Genomic DNA, 21,605 nt, shown 5'->3' with positions numbered 1-21,605 from the left:
TTACTGCACTAGAGGTACAAAATGCCTTAAATCAGTTAAAAAATAAAATGACATGTGGCTGTGATGGGATTCCAGACAAAGTAATAAAGAACAGTGCAAGATACATAGATTCCCCGATTGCTGACATGATTAACATTTCATTTAGCACAGGAGTCTTCCCAGAAAAACTAAAGAACCGATTGTCAAGCCTATTTACAAGAAGGGTGACCAGTCTGATGTTATCAATTACTGGCCTATATCATTGTAATTGAAAGGGTAATGCGTGAAAGACTGTCTCATTTTCTTAACAAAAATCTAATTCTACTTAAAGGGCAAAACGGTTTTAGGAAAAATAGGTCAACTGACACAGCAATTTATAACTTTTTAAAACTGATCATAAATTCTGTAGATAAAAATGAATTAAACTGTGGCCTGTTTTTGGACCTGTCTAAGGCTTTCGATGTCATTGACCATAATTTACTGCTCAGGAAGCTATATTGCTACGGGGTTTGTAGAGTAGCACAATTGGTTCAAATCCTATCTTTCTAATAGGTATCAGAAGGTAGAGACACAGCATGCGGGTAAAGTCTACTCATCAGCATATCAAAGAGTCAGGTATGGCATGCTGCAGGGCTCCGTACTGGGGCCATTGCTGTTCGTAATATTTGTAAATGATTTTCCAAGTCATTTATCAACAGCAGATGCAGTATTGTTTGCTGATAACACCAGTCTATTTGTCAAAGATACGAATGAAACTGACTTACTGGAGGGAGTCACAGTAGCCACAGAAGAAGCAAACATGTGGTTTACTAACAACAAATTAATTGTTAATGACAAAAAAACAGTTTGGATGAACTTCAGACATATAACAAACAAAGTAAATTCTGACCTAACTGTAAAACTTGGGCAGTGTAAGCTAGAGCAAACGACCCACACTAAATTTTTAGCATTATTGCTATATGAATATTTAACGTGGGAGAGACACACAAAAATGTTAAAAAAATTTAGTCAATATTGTTATGTTCTTAGAATACTAAAAAATTCCTGTAGTGTTGATGCAGTGTTATGTTCATACTTCACACTCATACATAGCACACTAAGAAATGGTATCATAATTTGGGGGAATACCAGTTTGGCCAAACACTCGTTTGTGCTTCAAAAGAGGGCAATAAGGATAATCAGAGGTATGACACACAAAGAATCATGTAAAAAAACTTTTAAGGAACTACAAATCATGACTCGTCTATGTATCTATATTTATGAAAGTATATCTTTTATGAAGGCACACCAGGAACATTTATTGTTAAACAGTCAAGTTCATAACTACAAAAAGAGAAATAGAGACGACTTTCATAGAGAAAGTCATACAAAAGCTATGTATCAAAAAAGTGTTCTTTATCTGCCAAAAATCTTGTTAGTGCACTACCAAAGGAAATTAAAAGTATACCAAAATTCCACATATTCAAAAAAGAACTTTAAAAAAATGTTAATTAGCAAGAGGTTTTATAGTGTCAAGGAATACTTAAATCACTAGCTTTCAATATAGAGTAGCTTATTTCCTTCATCGTAATGACCCAAATGATCATTGAAAACTAAATTGCATTCATCCATTATTCTAATTTAGCATTTTATGAATGTTGTTAGGCATAAGGTTTCATGTTATATGTAGCAATATTTTATTTATGGACATATAATTGTAAATCTTTTCATGTCCTATTTTCTATGTAAGGCAATGTATGACAAATCCTATATCATTTTTATAATGATGAGATACAAGGATGCTAAGTAAATAAATTAATATATATATCGTATACAGAAGTGTTATTATGAATGTTGTTACGATATAGTTTCATGTATGTGTAATAATATTTTATTTGTGGACACATAATTGTAAATCTTTTCATGTCCTATTTTCTGTGTAAGGCAATGTATGACAAATTATATATCATTTTTATAATGATGAGATACAAGGATGCTAAGTAAATAAACAAATAAATAAATATTGAATACAGATGTGTCCCTTGCGGGCCGCTTGGGGCGCTGCTATCGCTGATCGTAACAAAAACGAGACAGTGTCGCGACTATGACAGACTGTGGTCTAACGTTTTAACTTTGACTATCGACACTTTGAACCTATATCAATATCTTTGTTTTGGTGGTTTTCGACGTTATAACAGATAGCAGAGATGCTTGAAAAGTGAAAACTATTGTGTAGTGTGTTGTGTAAAGTGTAACAAAAATGTATTGAGCAATCGAAAAACATACGTTTGTTTGTTGTTGTGTGCAGTACAACGGTTGTGAGACGCCAACTGTGATACAGCTGTAGTATGGAGTGCGAAACTGGTAATCTATATGGAATTATATTAATACAATATGTTATATTAACTGTTGCAGACTTCTGCTTGTATGTTGCTCGGTTTTCAACAAAAAGTAGTCATGTGTCGTTATGTCGTTATTACTGTTTTTTACTGTACCAGCATCTTATGTACTCCTGTTACTGCAACTGTAAAAGTTGATTACGTGGATGAGAACCCGTATGACAGTGCCGTTTGTTATATTTTCTTTCATATGCGCGATGTATTACGTGATGTTCTTATGCCGTCGTACCATATCTTATTAACAAAGTTATATCTTTAAGGAAGTCAGCTTTTTCACGTTTTGTGAGTGCAGAAAGCAATGTAAATCACAGGATTTGTGACATATGCGGAAATGTTTTCCCATGGCAAGAATGATCATTAAAGAAGGTACTCGTGTTACATATTTAAGTTTATTATATTGACATGATATTGCAGTGTTGTCGTTGCCTATTTGTTGTATCATAGTCATTCAGCTGCCAAATTCTACGTTTGCATTTTTAGTATTTGGAAAGTCTCCGTGGTATGCGATTGAAGCGAGGATTGTTACTGGTGACTGGTTTTTCTAGAAGAATTAGTAGAATTTACAATTTTTTTATTATTGTAATGAAACATAGCAGCTTATTGATATACTTGTTTGTTTTTGTCCTGAAGTGTAAATATGTTCCTACATCTATTAAAATTTGAAAAGTTTCAGATGTTGAACTGTTGCTTTGGTGAGTAGGAGCAATGTGATTGATGGCAGTGAATATTAGTGAGAGTAATAGTTGACAGTAATTGTAGTATGAAGATGTCAAAACAGGAATTTCAATCTTTTAGAAGTAACATTTAATTATGTAAGATGTGAAAGCTTGATAGCAACAAGAGAAACTTATGCTGTAATTTTGCTGTCCATATTTTCAAGAGAGGTATTAGAAGCACGATGAATAGTGGTATCCCAGAAGTCATTACAGATGAGGTGTTACCATTTTATTAGTAACATATATTAACAAATTGGTTCAGCATTCCATCAGTCGACAGTAATAACACTATAAATGTAAATCACTGTTATTGATTGTATCATGGTATAGAGTTGCTGGTTAGGTAGTTTTGTGGATTAAGTGAAGCATTCAATACTGCTTTTTCAAGTTGCACCCTAATGGTCACCATTCAACCTAACCTAGACCGTAGGCTATGTTACAGATTGGTATATCCTAGCTAAGATTTTGGATTCACATTTGTTTATTTCACAGTCATATCCATGCAGCTACCTTTCAACGTGACCTAAAACTTGGGCTATGCTGCAAATCATTCTGTCACCATAACCCACATACAGTAGACTAATACAGTTGCAAAAGAAATATTGTCATTGTTTTGTTCTCTTTCTGTTCACACGCACATGATGTCAAGTACCACATCGTCATTACATTATGGGAAAGAGTCTATGTCAGTAGGTTCAGTTATCCCAATCATATTCTGTCACTAGAAAAGAATTTATCGACATAGTTTAATGGATGATATTTTCGGTCACTCAACATTTTTGCTTTGAACAGCTCAACTGGTAGGGGCTCAGCACTATTTGACAGTGCACTAAACGTCTGAATTGCCATTGCTGGGAAAGTACCATGTTTCAACATCTTGGCCTGTCTGGACTGTTTTTTTTTCTGTATGTTTTGATTGTGAATGTAATGTCTCTTGATGTATGTGTTATGACTTCAAGTGAATGAGGCAGTTGAATACAGATTGACTGCAAAACAACTCCTAGTTTTGCAAAAGTGTGTTTTCAGAGGTCCTTTTTTGTTCAGAATAATGATATCATTGCTTTCTTCTGTAGCAGAGCAGCACCAGCATGCTTCTGCATGCCGCGGAGTGCTCCCGTAACAACAGTCCAGCGTTATGTAGCTCTGAAATAAGCCATATTAGTGTGTTGGCAGGTGGGTCTGCTATTCTGTTATAATGATTTCAGGTTCCCTTCCCTGATCACACATGCAGGCCTACAATGTGCTTCTTCCAAATTAATTTACTGTGTCTGAAGAAACCCAGAAGTTTGACAGCTCTAGTGTTAGTAAGTGCTCCTTTGTCACTGAGCCTTAATGCCTTCATCTGTTGTTGTTGTTTCTTTTTTTTGCCATATATGCATAAACAGTCCTTGACCTCACCAGGCAGGACATCTGCTTGTTTTACTGCCTGCATATCATTCTTCCCATGTACAATTTCGTGTTTGCAAACTGCTGACTTTGTTCATTTGGGCTTATGTCATTAGCAAAAATCTCCGTCAACACAACGTCTACTACATACCCTTGTGGCACACCATATTGCAATTTCTGTTTGCAAGAAACTGCTCGGTTTACTGATAAGAATTGATGTATTTTGGCTAGATAGGATTCAAGTTTTTCTAGGCCAGCTTCCTCAGCACTGTAAGTTTTTAACTTGTTAAGTAACGCTGTATGTGGAATGCATAATAGGCCTCAGTAGCATCGCAGAGTACCAGTGCTTTAGACTCTCTTTCCTCTAAAGTTTGATTTATAAAATTATGTTTAGTGTTGCTGTTGTATTGAACTTGCTCTTCCGAAAATCACTAATTGTATTGAGAACCGTGCAGGACATGCCATAAATGTCATGGCTTCCTGGTGGTTTTTACGTTTTTACAACTTTCGCAGTGCTATTTGGATGTACCCTCATCAGATTTTGCATGCTGCACTGGTCCCAAGGTTTCTCAGAAATTGCAGTATCTATTCCTAAGAGAAGTATTTCATATACAGTACATTCTCTTTTATACATGAATTGTGATGCAACAGAAATTTGAGGGGGGGGGGAGTTCCAGAATATCTTTGGATGAATACCATTCTGTAATTTTTCTGCTTAACAAGAATGAATGCAGCAAGACACACAAACCAAGGAACTTTATAGGCCCCTAATGCAAGTTTTCACAAAAATGTATCTCCAACTGCACACATAATGCTGTGGATTTAAATTTATGACAGGAAAAAGCAGGTTTTAGTAATGAATGCAGCACAATGAATCATTTGCAAGCCATGAATGAGTGCTATGAGCTTTTGTGGAACATCGTATTGATTGAACCAGAATAAGTATACTGAAGAATATGCCATGCATGTCAATGGCACAGTTTCTTTTAAATTTCACTAAGATAATGGGAAATATATGGTTCACTTCTGTAGCTGAGTGGTCAGCTCATCTGACAACTCCCATGCAGATGACCCAGGCTCAGTTCCCTGGCACTGTCAGGGATTTTTTCCTCAGTGGAAAGACTGTAACTGGGCCTACTAATTCTTGCGATAGCAACTAAGGAGCCATTTGAATGAAAAGTAGCTGCTCTAAGGTCTTGAAAGCAGACAGAGTTACGTGCTGTCCCAGAGCCCTGCCATACTTCATCTGAGTGATGCCATGTGGGAGATGACACAGCGACCTGTTGGTATCATGTAGTGCTCTGGACCTGATTGCAGGATTTAGTTTTTTAGTGGGAAGTTCACATTTCTTTGGGTAAACAGATCTTCATCACCAACACTGTTCTCAGCATCATTAGAGGAAGATTTCAGATCCCCATACTAGCAAAATATAGGAGTATGAGTCAGTGGACCATTTCTGAACCATCTGTATTTAGCTGTTAACATTGTACAGTGAGCCTCAGTAGTATGGCCTCTCAATTGCGAGGCCCACGTCTGGTCTCTAGTCACTCGTGCACAACAATGAATTATCATGCACAACATTGTTGTTATTTAATTACACTGTTAAACAATACTATATACATCTATAATTGTGGCTTTCTTTTCAGTTCAGTATCAGGGCTTTTAAAAGGAAACACATCATGTTATGCCCTAAGCAGAAATTTGAAATTTTAGGTGACATGAACCGAGGTTCTTCACAGAAAGCTATTGCTGCTTAGTGCAGTATCGTATGAGCAGCTATTTATTATGTTAAAAAGAAAGATGTTATTCTGTTATATGCAACTGCAGTGGAGAGCAGTTTGGGAAAATGGAGGTGAAACACGAAAGTGAGAATGAAGAATTCGACATAGCTGTTCACAGACAACAGTGAAGGAATCCACAACAGTGGCCCTATAGTAAAGGAAAAAGCGGTGGTTGCATTTTACAGGCAGCTTGGCAGCAGTAGCTTGTTTTCAGTGGGGGGAGGGGGGGGGGGGCTATGAAACTGGAGGAAACCCAGACAGCTGACAGTCGCAGGGGAAAGTTGCTAAGTTAGCAAAAAAGATATAACTATAACTGCTAAGATAACTGGTCTCTGTTACAAGATGCTGCTTTAAAAATCATTAGCCACAAAGAAAGAAAAGAAAGCTCGTGGATACGAACAACTGAAACAGTGCGTAACATTTACGGCATGTTGCAATGCAAATTGGTGTCAGAAACTGCTGCTCATTGTGATTAGAAAATACCAACAACTACATTGTTCTCAACACAGTGACAGAAATACGCTATGAGTGCTATGTCGTGCTCAGAAGAAAGTGTGGATCGACAGAGAAATGTTCTCTCAGTGGTTCCTTGAAACATTTGTACCAGCTGTGAGAAAAGAGCTGAAGAAGAAAAGCTTCCGCTTAAAACTATCCTTATAATTGACTGTGTTCCCAGTCATCCTTCTGATGTGACTCTACCCGATTGGTATACAGGCACTGTTTCTTCCACCCATTGTGACAGCCCTGATTAACCCAAAGGACCATGGAATTTTGGAATCAATTAAACATCATTATCAACTTGCAATTCTTGTCACCTTGCCTTGCTGAATGCATGTGCAAGCAACTCTTAGTGAGACCATTTTGAATGTTTGAAAAGCAATGAATATATGAAAAGCAATCAACTGTTTTCCAGACAGCAGAAGCATGTGATGAAGTGGAGAATGCCACTGTAATAAAGAGCTGGAAGAAATTGTGACCATCCATTAATGCAGAGTTGGAGCCAGTACTCTGTGAGAGTGGAGAGTCAGTCAAATTGGAATCATTTTCTGATAGTTTGTACACTGGCTAACTTTCAGGGGGTGGAAAGATTGTTGAAAATGGTGTTGCTCAGTGGCGGAGGAAAGCTGTGAGATAGACCAAACTTTGAAAGATGAATAAATAATCAAAAGTGTGCAGGCAAGTAATGATAAAAGTGATGCTGTCCTGCCAGCAACTCATTAAGTTCTACATCTACATCCATACTCCGCAAGCCACCTGACAGTGTGTGGCGGAGGGTACCTTGAATACCTCTATCGGTTCTCCCTTCTATTCCAGTCTCATATTGTTCGTGGAAAGAAGGATTGTCGGTATGCCTCTATGTGGGCTCTAATCTCTCTGATTTTTATCCTCATGGTCTCTTTGCGAGATATACGTAGGAGGGAGCAATATACTGCTTGACTCCTCCGTGAAGGTATGTTCTCGAAACTTCAACAAAAGCCCGTACCAAGCTACTGAGCGTCTCTCCTGCAGAGTCTTCCACTGGAGTTTATCTATCATCTCCGTAACGCTTTCGCGAGTACTAAATGATCCTGTAACGAAGCGCGCTGCTCTCCATTGGATCTTCTCTATCTCTTCTATCAACTCTATCTGGTACGGATCCCACACTGCTGAGCAGTATTCAAGCAGTGGGCGAACAAGCGTACTGTAACCTACTTCCTTTTTTTTCGGATTGCATTTCCTTAGGATTCTTCCAATGAATCTGTCTGGCATCTGCTTTACCGATGATCAACTTTACATCATCATTCCATTTTTAATCACTCCTAATGCGTACTCCCAGATAATTTATGGAATTAACTGCTTCCAGTTGCTGACCTGCTAAATTGTAGCTAAATGATAAGGGATCTTTCTTTCTATGTATTCGCAGCACATTACACTTGTCTACATTGAGATTCAATTGCCATTCCCTGCACCATGCATCAATTCGCTGCAGATCCTCCTGCATTTCCATACAATTTTCCATTGTTACAACATCTCGATATACCACAGCATCATCCGCAAAAAGCCTCAGTGGACTTCCGATGTCATCCACAAGGTCATTTATGTATACTGTGAATAGCAACAGTCCTACGACACTCCTTTGTGGCACACCTGAAATCGCTCTTACTTCGGAAGACTTCTCTCCATTGAGAATGACAGGCTGTGTTCTGTTATCTAGGAACTCTTCAATCCAATCACACAATTGGTCTGATAGTCCATATGCTCTTACTTTGTTCATTAAATGACTGTGGGAAACTGTATCGAACGCCTTGCAGAAGTCAAGAAACACGGCGTCTACCTGGGAACCCGTGTCTATGGCCCTCTGAGTCTCGTGGACGAATTGCGCGAGTTGGATGGGATCTGTAGGGAAGGTGGAAACTTGAGATGCTGTAGCGTCAGTCCTTTGCTAACGTGCCTACATCAGGGCAACAGTCTTCGTTAAGAACACTTTGAAACTCCTTAGGAGAAGGATTAAATAAAACCTACCGTATTGTAAACTAACTTTATTACATTGGCCAAATTAATTCTATTTCAATTCTTTCCAGCCGTACTTTATTCACTTGGCTTTCACAGAGCCTAGTCCCTTAGCAATGAGTGGGGTTATGCAGTGATTAGCAAACTGCACTTGCATTTGGGAGGACTATGCTTCAGATCCCTGCCCAGCCTTCCATATTTCGGATTTCTTTGCTTTCCCTACATTGCTCCAGGAAAATGCCAGGATGGTTCCTTTGAAAAGGACACAGTTCCCAGTGAAAAGGGTACAGTCAGTTCCCTTTCATAATCCGATCTTGTGCTCTATCTCTAATGTCTGCAGTCTCAGTGGGGCATTAAAACTTGAACCTTCCTTCCTTTTTAGTATTCGGGAGGATGAGTGTTCAAACCTGCATCCGGCCATCCTGATTAAGGTTTTCCATGATTTCCCTAAATCGTTTAAGGCAAATTCCAAGATGTTACCTTTGAAAGGGCACGGCAGATTTTCTTCCCCATCCTTCCCTAATCAGGGTTTGTGCACAGTCTCTAATGACCTTGTTGTTGACAGCATGTTAAACACTAATTTCATCCTCCTCCTCCGTTTTACTTCCATTGCAAGTGTTGATCCTGTACAAGGATATCAGGAGCACATGTTCAGAGTCACTAGTATGTGGCAACTGGTTTTCATTTAAGGAAAGGACAATAGTTTGTGGAGACATCACTCTAAAAATATCAGAAAACTTTTTTATGGCTCACTCACCATTCACAGACGGCAATAACATTTGTAATGATTGCAGGTACAGAGTTCAAATAGAACTGAAACTGCCGTAGGTGCTAACATGTTGGTGAGTGCAACAGTATGGTAAGAAAAACATTTAGATGCCAGTATTCCAAACACATGGTTCATAGTCAAGGAGTCATCTGAAACCTTTTTAAACACATGGCAATTGGTGAAATTAATTTTTTGTACAATCTGAGGAATCTGTCACTGCCAAATGATGCACAATAAAGTTAATGCAAGATAATCAAAGATGCATAACTGAATTGTAGTCATGTTGTTCTGACATGTGAGTCTTGAGATTTTCTGACTAGTTTTTTCGGGGATTAGGTCCCAGGTGTCATCATATACATCATATATCTTAGCTGTAAGGCAGTGCTTAAGTTGCCTCCATTATTACCAACTGCATCCAAATGCCACACAACTCATTTGGGATAGTCATTCATATCTTCAGGTATATGAATGGGACTTAAAGTACTCCGTCAGAATGACAGTGGAGTCTAATAAGAGTAAGCTGTCTCCATGCAGTGCGTACCATTCGTTCAATGATTCTGGCTATTTCAGAAGCGTGGTTGAAGTGTAGCTCGCAGATTAGAATCCAAATATAATATAATTTGAGAAGATTGGATTGATAAATAGGACATACACAGGGTGATTATACTTTCACCACTTGAGCCAGTGTAGACGGAAAACTATTTAATGTATGGGTACCTAACTTTTTAGGAATGGTGTTCAGTCTGTGTGCTGCAGGTTTTGCGTTGTTAGTGGTGTTATTGTCATAATTTGCCAATAGGCGCCGGGATGGTACGGCGACATAGGTTTGGGACACAAACATCACTCTGCATTACTGTTGCAGTCAGTCAACATGGATGTGGGCAAGGTGGGTAGGGTTTCACTCGTAAAGCTGTTTTATCAAAAAAACTGCAATAGTGCTGCTGCTTTTCATGAGTGTTGGCACATTGAAGGAATACATAGAGGTCCTCTTTCTGCACTGGGGTTGAACACAATTTGGGCATGTAAATTAACTGGCAATTTGGAAATTGCTCCTGGGAGAGACAGACAGCCAATTGCATCACAAATTGTTGAAGTCATTGTTGCCATGGCTGAGAATGTTGGACACAATGTGCAATCTTCAAGCAGTGCATGAGCTGTGTCATGAGAGCTGTACATTTCGTGGTCTGCCATTCAAAACATTTAGTGAACAATTGTGAAATGGTGTCTCTAATGCTGTTACAGGGTGACATGATGTAGACGGTCATCACATTGAGCAACATTTGTAACCTAGAACATAAACATGGTATGCAGTTAACAAATGTTACCGTTTCATGTGGAAATTAAAATGTGTTTCTTTCAGTGGTTTATTTGTCAATGCTGTTTCACATGTTCTTACACATGTTTCCACAAAGTTTCATTGTCCTACAATCACTCATTTTTTGTGGGGGCTCTCGCAAGTAGTGAAAGTTTAATTACAGCCACACTGTATTATGTTATGTCAGCAGCTAACAGTGCTGTGCAGACTATGATCACTACACCACCAAGTGGCAGTATCTTTAAAACTACTGGGTATATTATTTACAATCATGTCACTATTGCCCCTCAAAACCAACCATATCAAATGGCACAGGGGAGGAAATCTTTTCACAGACTGAGCTACCTTACTTAATTTGTGGTGGCCATAATTCTATGAGGCTATAGGTGGGCATGGCCTACTTATTCTGTCACTAATAAGCAGAGCTAAAGCCTTATATTGATTAATGACCAGAGATCGGATCTTCATCCGAGGAGCTCTTTTATTGATATCTTCATCTTTTCTCTCTCTCTCTCTCTCTCTCTCTCTCTCTCTCTCTCTCTGTTGTGACTGGGAAGTCATGAAAGACTCCACTGGATCAGATCATTATCCGATTCTGATCACTTGGACAGCAAACTTATGTTCTCTGCCCACAAAGCTGGACTAGGCAAATTTCTCTGTGACAGAGCTTACAGGGAACTTTATTCAGCATTGGTGAAGGAGGAAATTAACAATTTCCCACCAAAGGTGAGCCTTATACCAATATGATGTACCATAAATAGATCTACTATTGGTATGGAATCATGTTACCAGTACAGACTTTTAGGCTAATACACCTTGTCAACAGTGTAAATGCACACTCAGTAGTCACATCTGTCAGGTACACCAGTCATAGCATAAATTACATAGTGATATTACTTGAAAGTTTCCTGATTAAAAAAAAAAATCTAGCAGTATTACCTTGCAAGTACTAAGTACTGATGTTTAAATGCAAATGTATGCAGCACTGTGCTCTGTGGATGAAGTCAGAGATCACATGATATCAGCAGCTGCAGCTTCACAGTTCTTGGGGCTAATCTTTGTCTTACAACTGATGTATGTCCATGTTAGTCATTTGCTTCCAAGGATAGAAGAAGTGATAAATTCACTTCCCCCCAGTCTCATGGCTTTGCTACAATGGTCTGCATGACAGTCTTTGGGGCAGTGACCACTTTCCAGAGGGGTCCCAGCCTTTGCAGCATCTTTTTTTGCCTTCCGTGTTGCGTGCCTATTCTGTTGCTATTCTTTTTCCCCTCCCTTGGGTAATGTGTGGATATTTTTGGAAATGTGTTCTGCACATTCAGTAGCCAATATCAGAACAGTCTCTCCACTGTTTTTTGTTCCCTTTTCTTTTTTCGTTCCCCTTCTCCTATCCTTCCTCCCCTTTGGTGTTTGAGGTTCCTCTTTTTCTCCTTCCTCTCCGTGCACTCCTGAAGGCCAGCCCATGCGCGATTGGGCAGTTTGTAATTCCCAGCTCTGGGTTGACAGATAGGATTCACACTTACCCCTGGTACAGGTCAGGCCCAGGGAGGGGTGATTGCCTGAGCTGCTACCTTCCCAAATTGCCAATTGGTCCCTCTGTCAGGTGTTTGGGAGTTGTGACCTGAAGTGTTAACAAACACCTAAGGCGGGTGTGCCCCCTTCTGAAGGGGTCCCCCAGTTGGAAGGAGCATGCCATTGGAGACACTGACAATCATTGGGGATTTTCTCGCAATGAGCTAGTCATCTTCACAGTCAACGGCTACGAAACCTAAATGGAACTAGGCTAATGATTCAAAGACACCCCAGCTGCACCACAGTTCCTCGCGATTTCACATACTAAAGACGGTCAGTCCTTTGCTATGGTAAACCCATTTATTATTCAGAAAGATTTTGATGCAGTTGCTGGCCTTGTGAAATCCTGCTCTTGTTTACAAAATGGCACTTTGCTTTTGGAGGCTACTTCTGATTCTCAAGCACAACAAGTGCTTGCAGCTTTGCTCCTCCACACCTATCCTGGTCATATCAAGGCCCATTGAATGCTGAATTCTTCCAGTGGTGTTATTTACACTAGGCTGCTCTATGGTCTGACCGAAGCAGAAATCCAAATGTACATTTCCGATCAGGCTGTCATTGCAGTCCATTGGGTGATGAAAAGGGTAGAGCCATCCTTGGTGTCCACATGCACTCTTTTTGATAGAGTGCTGCTTCCATCAAAAATCAAAGCAGGCTATGAAGTTATCACAGTCCGACCAAACCAGATGTGCTGCTACCAGTGTCATCGTTACAACCGCACTTGAGTGTCCTGTCGACACACAGCCAGCCAAATGTGTAACCTTTGGTAGGGATGCACACGAGGGCGATTGTTCACCTCTTCGCCCTGCTGTATCAACTGCAGTCGCGATCATGCTGCCTTCTCCTGAGATTGTATTAGGCCTATGTATCTTGATGAGCGGGCTGTCCAGGAGATCCAAGTGAAGGAAAGAGTGCTTTACCTGGTGGCTCGCAAGTTGTTGGCTAGTGGGCTATTCCATGTCATGGGGACCAGGGTTTCCCACTCAGCCATCTCCAAGTCTAATGAAATTTGGTGTGAAGGTTCTATATGGTCTCTGATGGTTATTTACCAGATTTCAGTTCAGTATCTTCAGTGGTTGAATTTTTAGAGGCTTTTAAAGAAAGGCTGCTCACTCCACATACGAAGGTGAAAATGTGCCAAGTTCACTAGGTTTTTTTAAAAGTTCTAAGAAACATTGTTCGTTTGCTGTAATATATATATACACCAAACGAAAGCGCTGGCAGCTTGATAGACACACAAACATACACACAAAATTCAAGCCTTCACAACCAACGGTTGCTTCATCAGGAAAGAGGGAAGGAGAGAGAAAGACGAAAGAATGTGGGTTTTAAGGGAGAGTGTAAGGAGTCATTCCAATCCCAGGAGCGGAAAGACTTCCCTTAGGGGGGCAAAAAAAGGACAGGTATACACGCGCGCGCGCCCGAACACACACACACACACACACACACACACACATACACATATCCATCCGCACATACACAGACACAAGCAGACATTTGTAAAGGCAAAGAGTTTGGGCAGAGATGTCAGTCCAGGCGGAAGTACAGAGGCAAAGATGTTGAAAGACAGGTGAGGTATGAGCGGCGGCAACTTGAAATTAGTGGAGGTTGAGGCCTGGTGGATAACGAGAAGAGAGGATATACTGAAGGGCAAGTTCCCATCTGTGGAGTTCTGACAGGTTGGTGTTAGTGGGAAGTATCCAGATAACCCGGACGGTGTAACACTGTGCCAAGATGTGCTGGCCATGCACCAAGGCATGTTTAGCCACAGGGTGATCGTCATTACCAACAAACACTGTCTGCCTGTGTCCATTCATGCGAATGGACAGTTTGTTGCTGGTCATTCCCACATAGAAAGCTTCACAGTGTAGGCAGGTCAGATGGTAAACCACGTGGGTGCTTTCACACGTGTCTCTGCCTTTGATCGTGTACACCTTCCGGGTTACAGGACTGGAGTAAGTGGTGGTGGGAGGGTGCATGGGACAGGTTTTACACCGGGGGCGGTTACAAGGGTAGGAGCCAGAGGGTAGGGAAGGTGGTTTGGGGATTTCATAGGGATGAACTAAGAGGTTACGAAGGTTAGGTGGACGGCGGAAAGACACTCTTGGTGGAGTGGGGAGGATTTCATGAAGGCTGGATCTCATTTCAGGGCAGGATTTGAGGAAGTCGTATCCCTGCTGGAGAGCCACATTCAGAGTCTGATCCAGTCCTGGAAAGTATCCTGTCACAAGTGGGGCACTTTTGGGGTTCTTCTGTGGGAGGTTCTGGGTTTGAGGGGATGAGGAAGTGGCTCTGGTTATTTGCTTCTGTACCAGGTCGGGAGGGTAGTTGCAGGATGCGAAAGCTGTTTTCAGGTTGTTGGTGTAATGGTTCAGGGATTCCGGACTGGAGCAGATTCGTTTGCCACGAAGACCTAGGCAGAAAGGAAGGGACCATTTGATGTGGAATGGGTGGCAGCTGTCATAATGGAGGTACTGTTGCTTGTTGGTGGGTTTGATGTGGACGGATGTGTGAAGCTGGCCATTGGACAGATGGAGGTCAACGTCAAGGAAAGTGGTATGGGATTTGGAGTAGGACCAGGTGAATCTGATGGAACCAAAGGAGTTGAGGTTGGAGAGGAAATTCTGGAGTTCTTCTTCACTGTGAGTCCAGATCATGAAGATGTCATCAATAAATCTGTACGTTCTTACATTGAGCAGCTGATCCATCACTAAAGTAATAAAAATTCTGAATGTTTTCAGTCTTTGTCTTCAAATATGCTGATAACTTCATTTTGAAGGCGTGGACAGCAGTGGTATCGTGATGGAGACAGCCACTGAGCATACAAATGCTAATACTCTGACATTCTTTGCCACCAGAATAGACAACAGGATGATGTAATGTGGCCTGACTATTCTCCCAATGAAATGCTTGCAGAGCATCTGGAACAACAAATGAATAATTCTCAGCAAACTCCATCAGTATAATTAATTCATTTTCTGCAAGATTTCTATTTGGCTGCTTAAGGTATAAACTTTGGTGTTTTGACACAAAACGGGTAATTTTCAAAATCAGTGCCTTTATGAAATTTTCAACAGTTCTCTGACATGTCTTCAGTGTGTGTGTGTGTGTGTGTGTGTGTGTGTGTGTGTGTGTTTTAGCATGGGCCTGCTGCTTGTATTCCATCGTTTCTTCTGGTTCATTGATGAATTGCACATACACATACTGATTGTGATCCAGAAGCACCAACTGTAGTGCACCATTTTGGCCTGAGCTCACAAAATTTTGAGAAGCTCGGTGGATTTCCATATGCTTACAGTAAGCAATGAACACTTTTTCAGATTGCAAAGGATCATGTGTTTCTGCTTGTGAATCTTTTTCTTTTTCTTACCACAATCCAGACCTTTTTGCCTGGGCATAAACGAGAAAACTCATCATCTTATTGTTTTACTTCATCAGTAAGCTTTTTCCCTTTTCGATTTGCAGGTGCTGCCAAAATCCCATCTTTCATGTTTGGTTCCCTAGCTGTCATCATCATCTTAGTTGAAACAGCATATTATTTTGCCGTTTTTTCAATAGTACAGCTATTTGGGGCCAGCATCAAAATTTCAACGTTGCTGCAATTGCTTGAAGTCTGAAACATAATCTTTAAGTTCTTAAATTAAGATGTCCGTATCTTCCATTTGTATTTGAGTAATATGTACTTGGCTCACACCGGCAGCTGCCTTGGGCTTTCAGAACTTTGCACTTTATGTACCCTGTTGAATCCCTTTTGATGGTCTGTTGAAGCTTTAGTGGTGAGTGCCCAATTGATGATAATGAAGTATTATCAGTACAGCAAGCAACAACAACATCCATATCTTCAGTGGACGGTGGGATAATTCTTTTGGGCCACTTCATATCTACATTCGGTATAAATTAGAAAGCCAGGTTTAAAAACTTCATTAGTCAGTAACTTCAACCTGTCAGACATTGCAATGGTTACTGCGATTAAAGCCTTCTGAGTTATCTGTTTGTCTGTACCAGATGGGTTGCAGCAAGTCTTCTGCAGGAACTGAAATTTTGTCATCAACAAGGCATCATGGTATGAACAAATTTGGGCATTGTCAGTAAAATCAAGTCCAGATCTATGTTGTAGAAGCTCCTTGTCCATTGGTGACGTTTCTGTAACTGATTGTAGTTGACTTTTTTCAGCAGTGAATCACTGCTGTGAGGATAGAGCCTTAAAAAAAACTATTGCTGCTTTATAATGTGGATGGAAACTGAGTGATAATGCATATATATATATTCTGTACTGCAAAATAATGTAAAAGCACTTCTTATTAGCATAGTTACATTCCATAAACCACAGGCAAATCATAAACTATTAAATGACACTACAATTACACTTTTCTTATTTATAACTTCAAAGTGCATTAATTTTTTGTATTTATCAATAATCCAATTTCCCTACTTCTGATAGGTATTCTTACTCATCAAAATGCAAGATAAAGAAATTAAACAATATAACTTTGAAAACTGAAGGCATCCTCTTTCCAACTATGGCAAGAAAAGGAGGACTGAATGAGACACAGTTGAGATACTGCCTCCCCCCCCCCCCTCTCTCCCTTAAAAAGGAAAGGAAAAAGAAACCCTGAAATTTGCATGTGGAAAATTTTGGCAAACTTTGGATCTGTATATCTTTTCATTCTTTTCATCGAGGCATCCAAAGTTAATTAAATGCGATCCATTTATAGACATCATAGGTAGGAACAACCCTCTGAAGTTTTGGTGTGATGGGTTTACATGAAAAGTAGCTGTGGTCTATCAAACCGTGGCACTCGGAATAGCATGATGAAACTTTAGAGGCTTGTATTTATATTTAGGTGTGGCTAAATCCTTAATTTTTGCCATGGTGTAATTCTGCATAAAAAGTTGTCTATGTATATTAAAGCAAATGATCAAGTGTTTCCTAGAACTTTTTTTAAAGCCTAACAAACTTGTCACATTTTCACCTTCATCTGTGACGTAAAGGTGAGTAACCTCTCTTTAAAAGCCCCTGAAAAGTCAACCACTGAAGATGGGTATATAATCATCAAAGATCATACAGCACCTTCACGCCAAAGTTCATTAGATTTGAAGACACTCGAATGGGAACATATTTTAATGTTGGTCCTTTTGATGTGGAATTACCCTAGTCGGAAACGCTGTGTTTTACCACCTGGCACTTACAGTACTGTTCTTGTTACGTCTCGTTCAACGAAGGATATGGCCCCGCAGACATGCGAGCTCAAATTCAGCACCACAGTTGTACAATCGCTCAGTGTCACAGCAACATCCCTGTCTCCTCCTCCAGCTGTGCAACAAGCCACCAAACTTTCACCTGATGTGGCGAAGACACCTGCTACACAACTGGCAGGCCGGAAAGGACAGAAGGAATACTCGCACACAGACTTTGTAGGTCCCTCTGGCAACAAACATCTGAGTCTTCCTCTGCCAGCCAGAAAGGTTCCAAGAAGTCAAACAAAGGCAAATGGTCTTCTCCTTTGCCAACTTGGAGATCCCCTCCGATGGTGTCGCTGCGTGATACCCCCACCCAGCCGACCTTCATGTAGTCGGTCTGGACCACCAACCAGTTTTTCTACACTGGACTCCACAGACCGACAGAAGGAGAATGCTGATGCCACTGGAGACCTCATGGAACAGTATCCTCCAGCCTCTGCGCACTGTAGCAGTGAGTCTTCGAAGGCTGGCACTCGGCAGCCGCCGATGTGAGACCCCTTCATTTTTTCCCTTCCCCCCCCCCCCCCCCTTTCTCATTATGACTCTTACCCAGTGGGACGTTTATAGTATTCAGTCCAACAAAGAGGACTTACGGCTGCTCCTAGAATCACAGTGATCACTTATTCTCTGTCTCCAGGAAACAAAATTGTGTCCTCATTACTGCTTTGGGCTCTCATATTTCTTCCCGGTCCGCTTCAACCTCCCCCCCCCCCCCCCCCCCCCTGCCGAGGACGGCATTCCCTCTCATGGAAGAGTCACACTGCTCATCCGGGGTGATGTTCTTAGTCAACCTATCTCCTTGACTACCTGCTTCAAGCTGCTGCAGTCCACATTTTTCCTCCTCACTTGACCTTTTCCATTTGTACCGTTTGCATCCCTCCATCATACATTGTCACCAGGGCAGACTTTCTCCAGTTGTGTCGTCACATTCTTTGGGATAGCAGCTGCATTTAATTTACTAGTCCTTTTAACAGTTTCACTGCCTCTTCTGTCGTGTGGGTCAACCTCCGATGGCAGTCTGGGACCAAGGCCCATTCCCCAATTTCCAGCCTGACAATAGCAGATGATGTCAGAGTGGACCCTACTGCTATTTATAACACTTTGGGCCACCATTTTGTAGAGATTTTGAGCTCCACCCACTATCACCCTGCCTTTCTCCATTGGAAGTCAGTGGAGGAGGCTCGGGCGACACCCTTCTCTTCTCAGAATCGCGAGTGCTTCAACGCCACTTTTACCATCAGGAGAGCTAGATCATGCTCTCACTTCATCTTGATCCTCAACCTCGGGGCTGGACGATGTTTACATTCAGATGTTGCAGAACCTGTTTCTTGTGGGCAAGCATTTTCTTCTTCATACATACAATCACATCTGGGCAGAGGGCACATTTCCCAGACGCTGGCGTGAAGCCACTGTCGTATTCATACCTAAGGACAAACACCTTCCTTCTAGTTATTGCCTCATTTCTCTCACCAGCTGTGTTTGCAAGGTGATGGAATGTATGATTCGTGCCGGGCTGGTGGATTTTGAGCGTGCCGTTTTGCCGCTGACCATCTCGTCATTCGTCAACCCATAACATGAATGGTTTTCTGCGGAAATACCAGACTATGGTCATGTTTTTCAATTTGGAGAAAGACTATGACACCTGCTGGAGGACTGGTATCCTCCATTCTCTCTGTATGTAAGGCTTCTGTGGCAGCATGCCACGTTTCTTTCAGGAATTTTTAAAAGACCGAGTTTTAAAGGTACTGTGGGTTCTGCCTTATCGGACACCTTTATCCAGGGAAACGGTGTGGCTTAGGGTTCATCCTGAGCGTCGTCACCTTTGCTATCGCCGTTAAATCTATCATGCTGTGTCTCCTGCCAGGCATCTGCGGCTTCCATTTCATTGACGATTTTGAGATCTATTGCAGTTTTCCATGGACTTGTCTCCTTGAGCGGCATCTTACGCAATGTCTTGATCGTCTTTACTTGTGGAGCGTCGACAATGGCTTTTGCTTTTCCATTGACAAAACCATTTGTATGAATTTCTGACGGCATAATTGGTTTCTTCCACAGTCTTTACATCTTGGGCCTGTAGCTCTTCCGTTTGTTGAAAGTACAAACTTCCTTGGGCTCATGCTAGATAGGAAACTTTTTTGGTCCTCCCATATGTTTTACCTGCCCCCCCCCCCCCCCCCCCCCCTCACCCCCCAGGTGGTTCCGCATGGGCCAAAACTGCACGCAGCTTCTGCAGCTATCTGTAATGGATTGGGCTTGCTGATCTGAAGCCATTTGGTTCCCACTAATGTGGAGGCCCTGCCCGTTGGATCTGGTCTCACTGATCTGCCTGCTGGCTGGATCAGTTTGTGTGTGGCATAATACAGCAGATTTTCATGGTTTATTCATGGACACTACTGCGGTGCTCCTCAGCATGCAAGAGGCCATGGGCGATCAATTTCAGGAACGGCGACTGTTTCGCCTCAAGTATGCTGTACAGTGTGGCGTGTTATAGACATTTTATTTGTTCTAGTACATTTCGGCACTTCAAAAGTAGTTTGTGCACTATTTACTTGAATATTTCTGGAAAGAAAAATCACACAACACCTGCCAAATAATTGGTATAACACAGTGGGTAATAACGGACAATAATGACCATAGTAGAATGAACATTTTGCTGGCTATAGTGTTTTGCACAATTCTTCCCTGCCTTACACACTTCTTTCAAGAGGCTGACTTTTTTCTGAGGTTATATCTGAAGTCAATGAAGGTATTTTAAATTGGTCTTGTGACTCCAAGGAAATGCGTATTTTTGTCACCAGATATGTTTCGTTTTATTGAAATAAAATAACATTAATGACCTTAATGAAACACACATGCCATTTGGCTTGCTTTCTCCATCTAAAAACAGTTCATTACAAAAGATGTTGATATTAGTACTTAAGACATTTGCTCACATCAGGAAATGCCATTTGCTTGCAAGTTTTTAAAGATATTATCTTGTTTCCACAGTTGTTTCTTGTACTGTAGCTACAAAGACATTATCAACTTACATCTTCACTTAGCCTTGAGATCTCAAAATTTGTAAGGGAAAAACTCTAAAACTTGTATGGAAATCAGGGAAATACCCGGGAATTTCACTTGGAGAAACTCGTGGCAACCCTGAAAATCTTCTTTTATAGCATTTGTAGAGATATCTATAGTTTTTGACGATGTTAACTGAAATACACTGTCTTCAATTCTGAAGGTAACAGGAATAAAAGAGAGTGAAAGGTTATATACAACTTGTAAGGACACCATACTACAGTTACAAGAGTTGAAAGACATACGCAAGCAGTAACTGAGAACAGAATGAGACCTGGTGGTAGCTGATTCCTGATGTTTGTACACTAAGCAAGCAGTAAAGGATAATAGGCAGAAAACTGGGTATAGTTAATTCAAGCCCAGGGAGAAGTAATAAACTGCTGAGGTTTGCTTATGGTGTAATACTGTCAGATAGCAGATAGCCTGTTAACCAGGAACAGAATGGATATTGTCATTTGGAAAGAGAGAGAGAGAGAGAGAGAGAGAGAGAGAGAGAGAGAGAGAGAGAGAGAGAGTTACAAGATGAACATCACAAAAGGAAAATGGGAATAATGGAATGTAGTCAAATTAAATCTTGCGATGCTGGATAGAATTCAGTTACAAAATGAGGGGTTGAAAGTAGTAGATGAGTTTTATTATTTAGGCATTAAAATAAGTCATAATGGTCACATAGAGGGGTAATAAAATGAAGCTGCCAATAGCAAGAAATACGTTTCTTAAAAAGAGAAATTTGTTAACATAGAATGTAAATTTGATTGTTTGGGAGTGTTTTCCAAAGCTATTTGTCTAGAATGTAACCTTGTACAGAAATATAACATGATTGATAAAAAGTGCTGTCAAGAAGAGAATAGCAGCATTTGCAATGTGGTGCAGCTGAAGAATCCTAACTAGAGGACCGCACGTACACATGATCACAGA

General features: G+C 40.8%; 1 protein-coding gene across 1 annotated transcript in view; it reads left to right on the top strand.

Moving 5' to 3' along the window:
- The first annotated feature begins 2,139 nt into the window (after positions 1 to 2,139).
- Positions 2,140 to 21,605, top strand: part of LOC124596635 (protein IWS1 homolog) — a 124,483-nt gene continuing 105,017 nt past the window's right edge. The window contains exon 1 of the mRNA XM_047135863.1: positions 2,140 to 2,322. Within this exon, the coding sequence (XP_046991819.1) occupies positions 2,307 to 2,322 (16 nt within the window). The 5' untranslated portion in view covers positions 2,140 to 2,306. The remainder of the gene's footprint in view (positions 2,323 to 21,605) is intronic.

Source organism: Schistocerca americana, chromosome 2 (genome assembly GCF_021461395.2).
Source record: "Schistocerca americana isolate TAMUIC-IGC-003095 chromosome 2, iqSchAmer2.1, whole genome shotgun sequence".
Taxonomy (NCBI): Eukaryota; Metazoa; Arthropoda; class Insecta; order Orthoptera; family Acrididae; genus Schistocerca; species Schistocerca americana.
The sequence above is the reverse complement of the archived record's forward strand: the minus strand, read 5'-3'. Positions and strand labels throughout refer to the sequence as shown.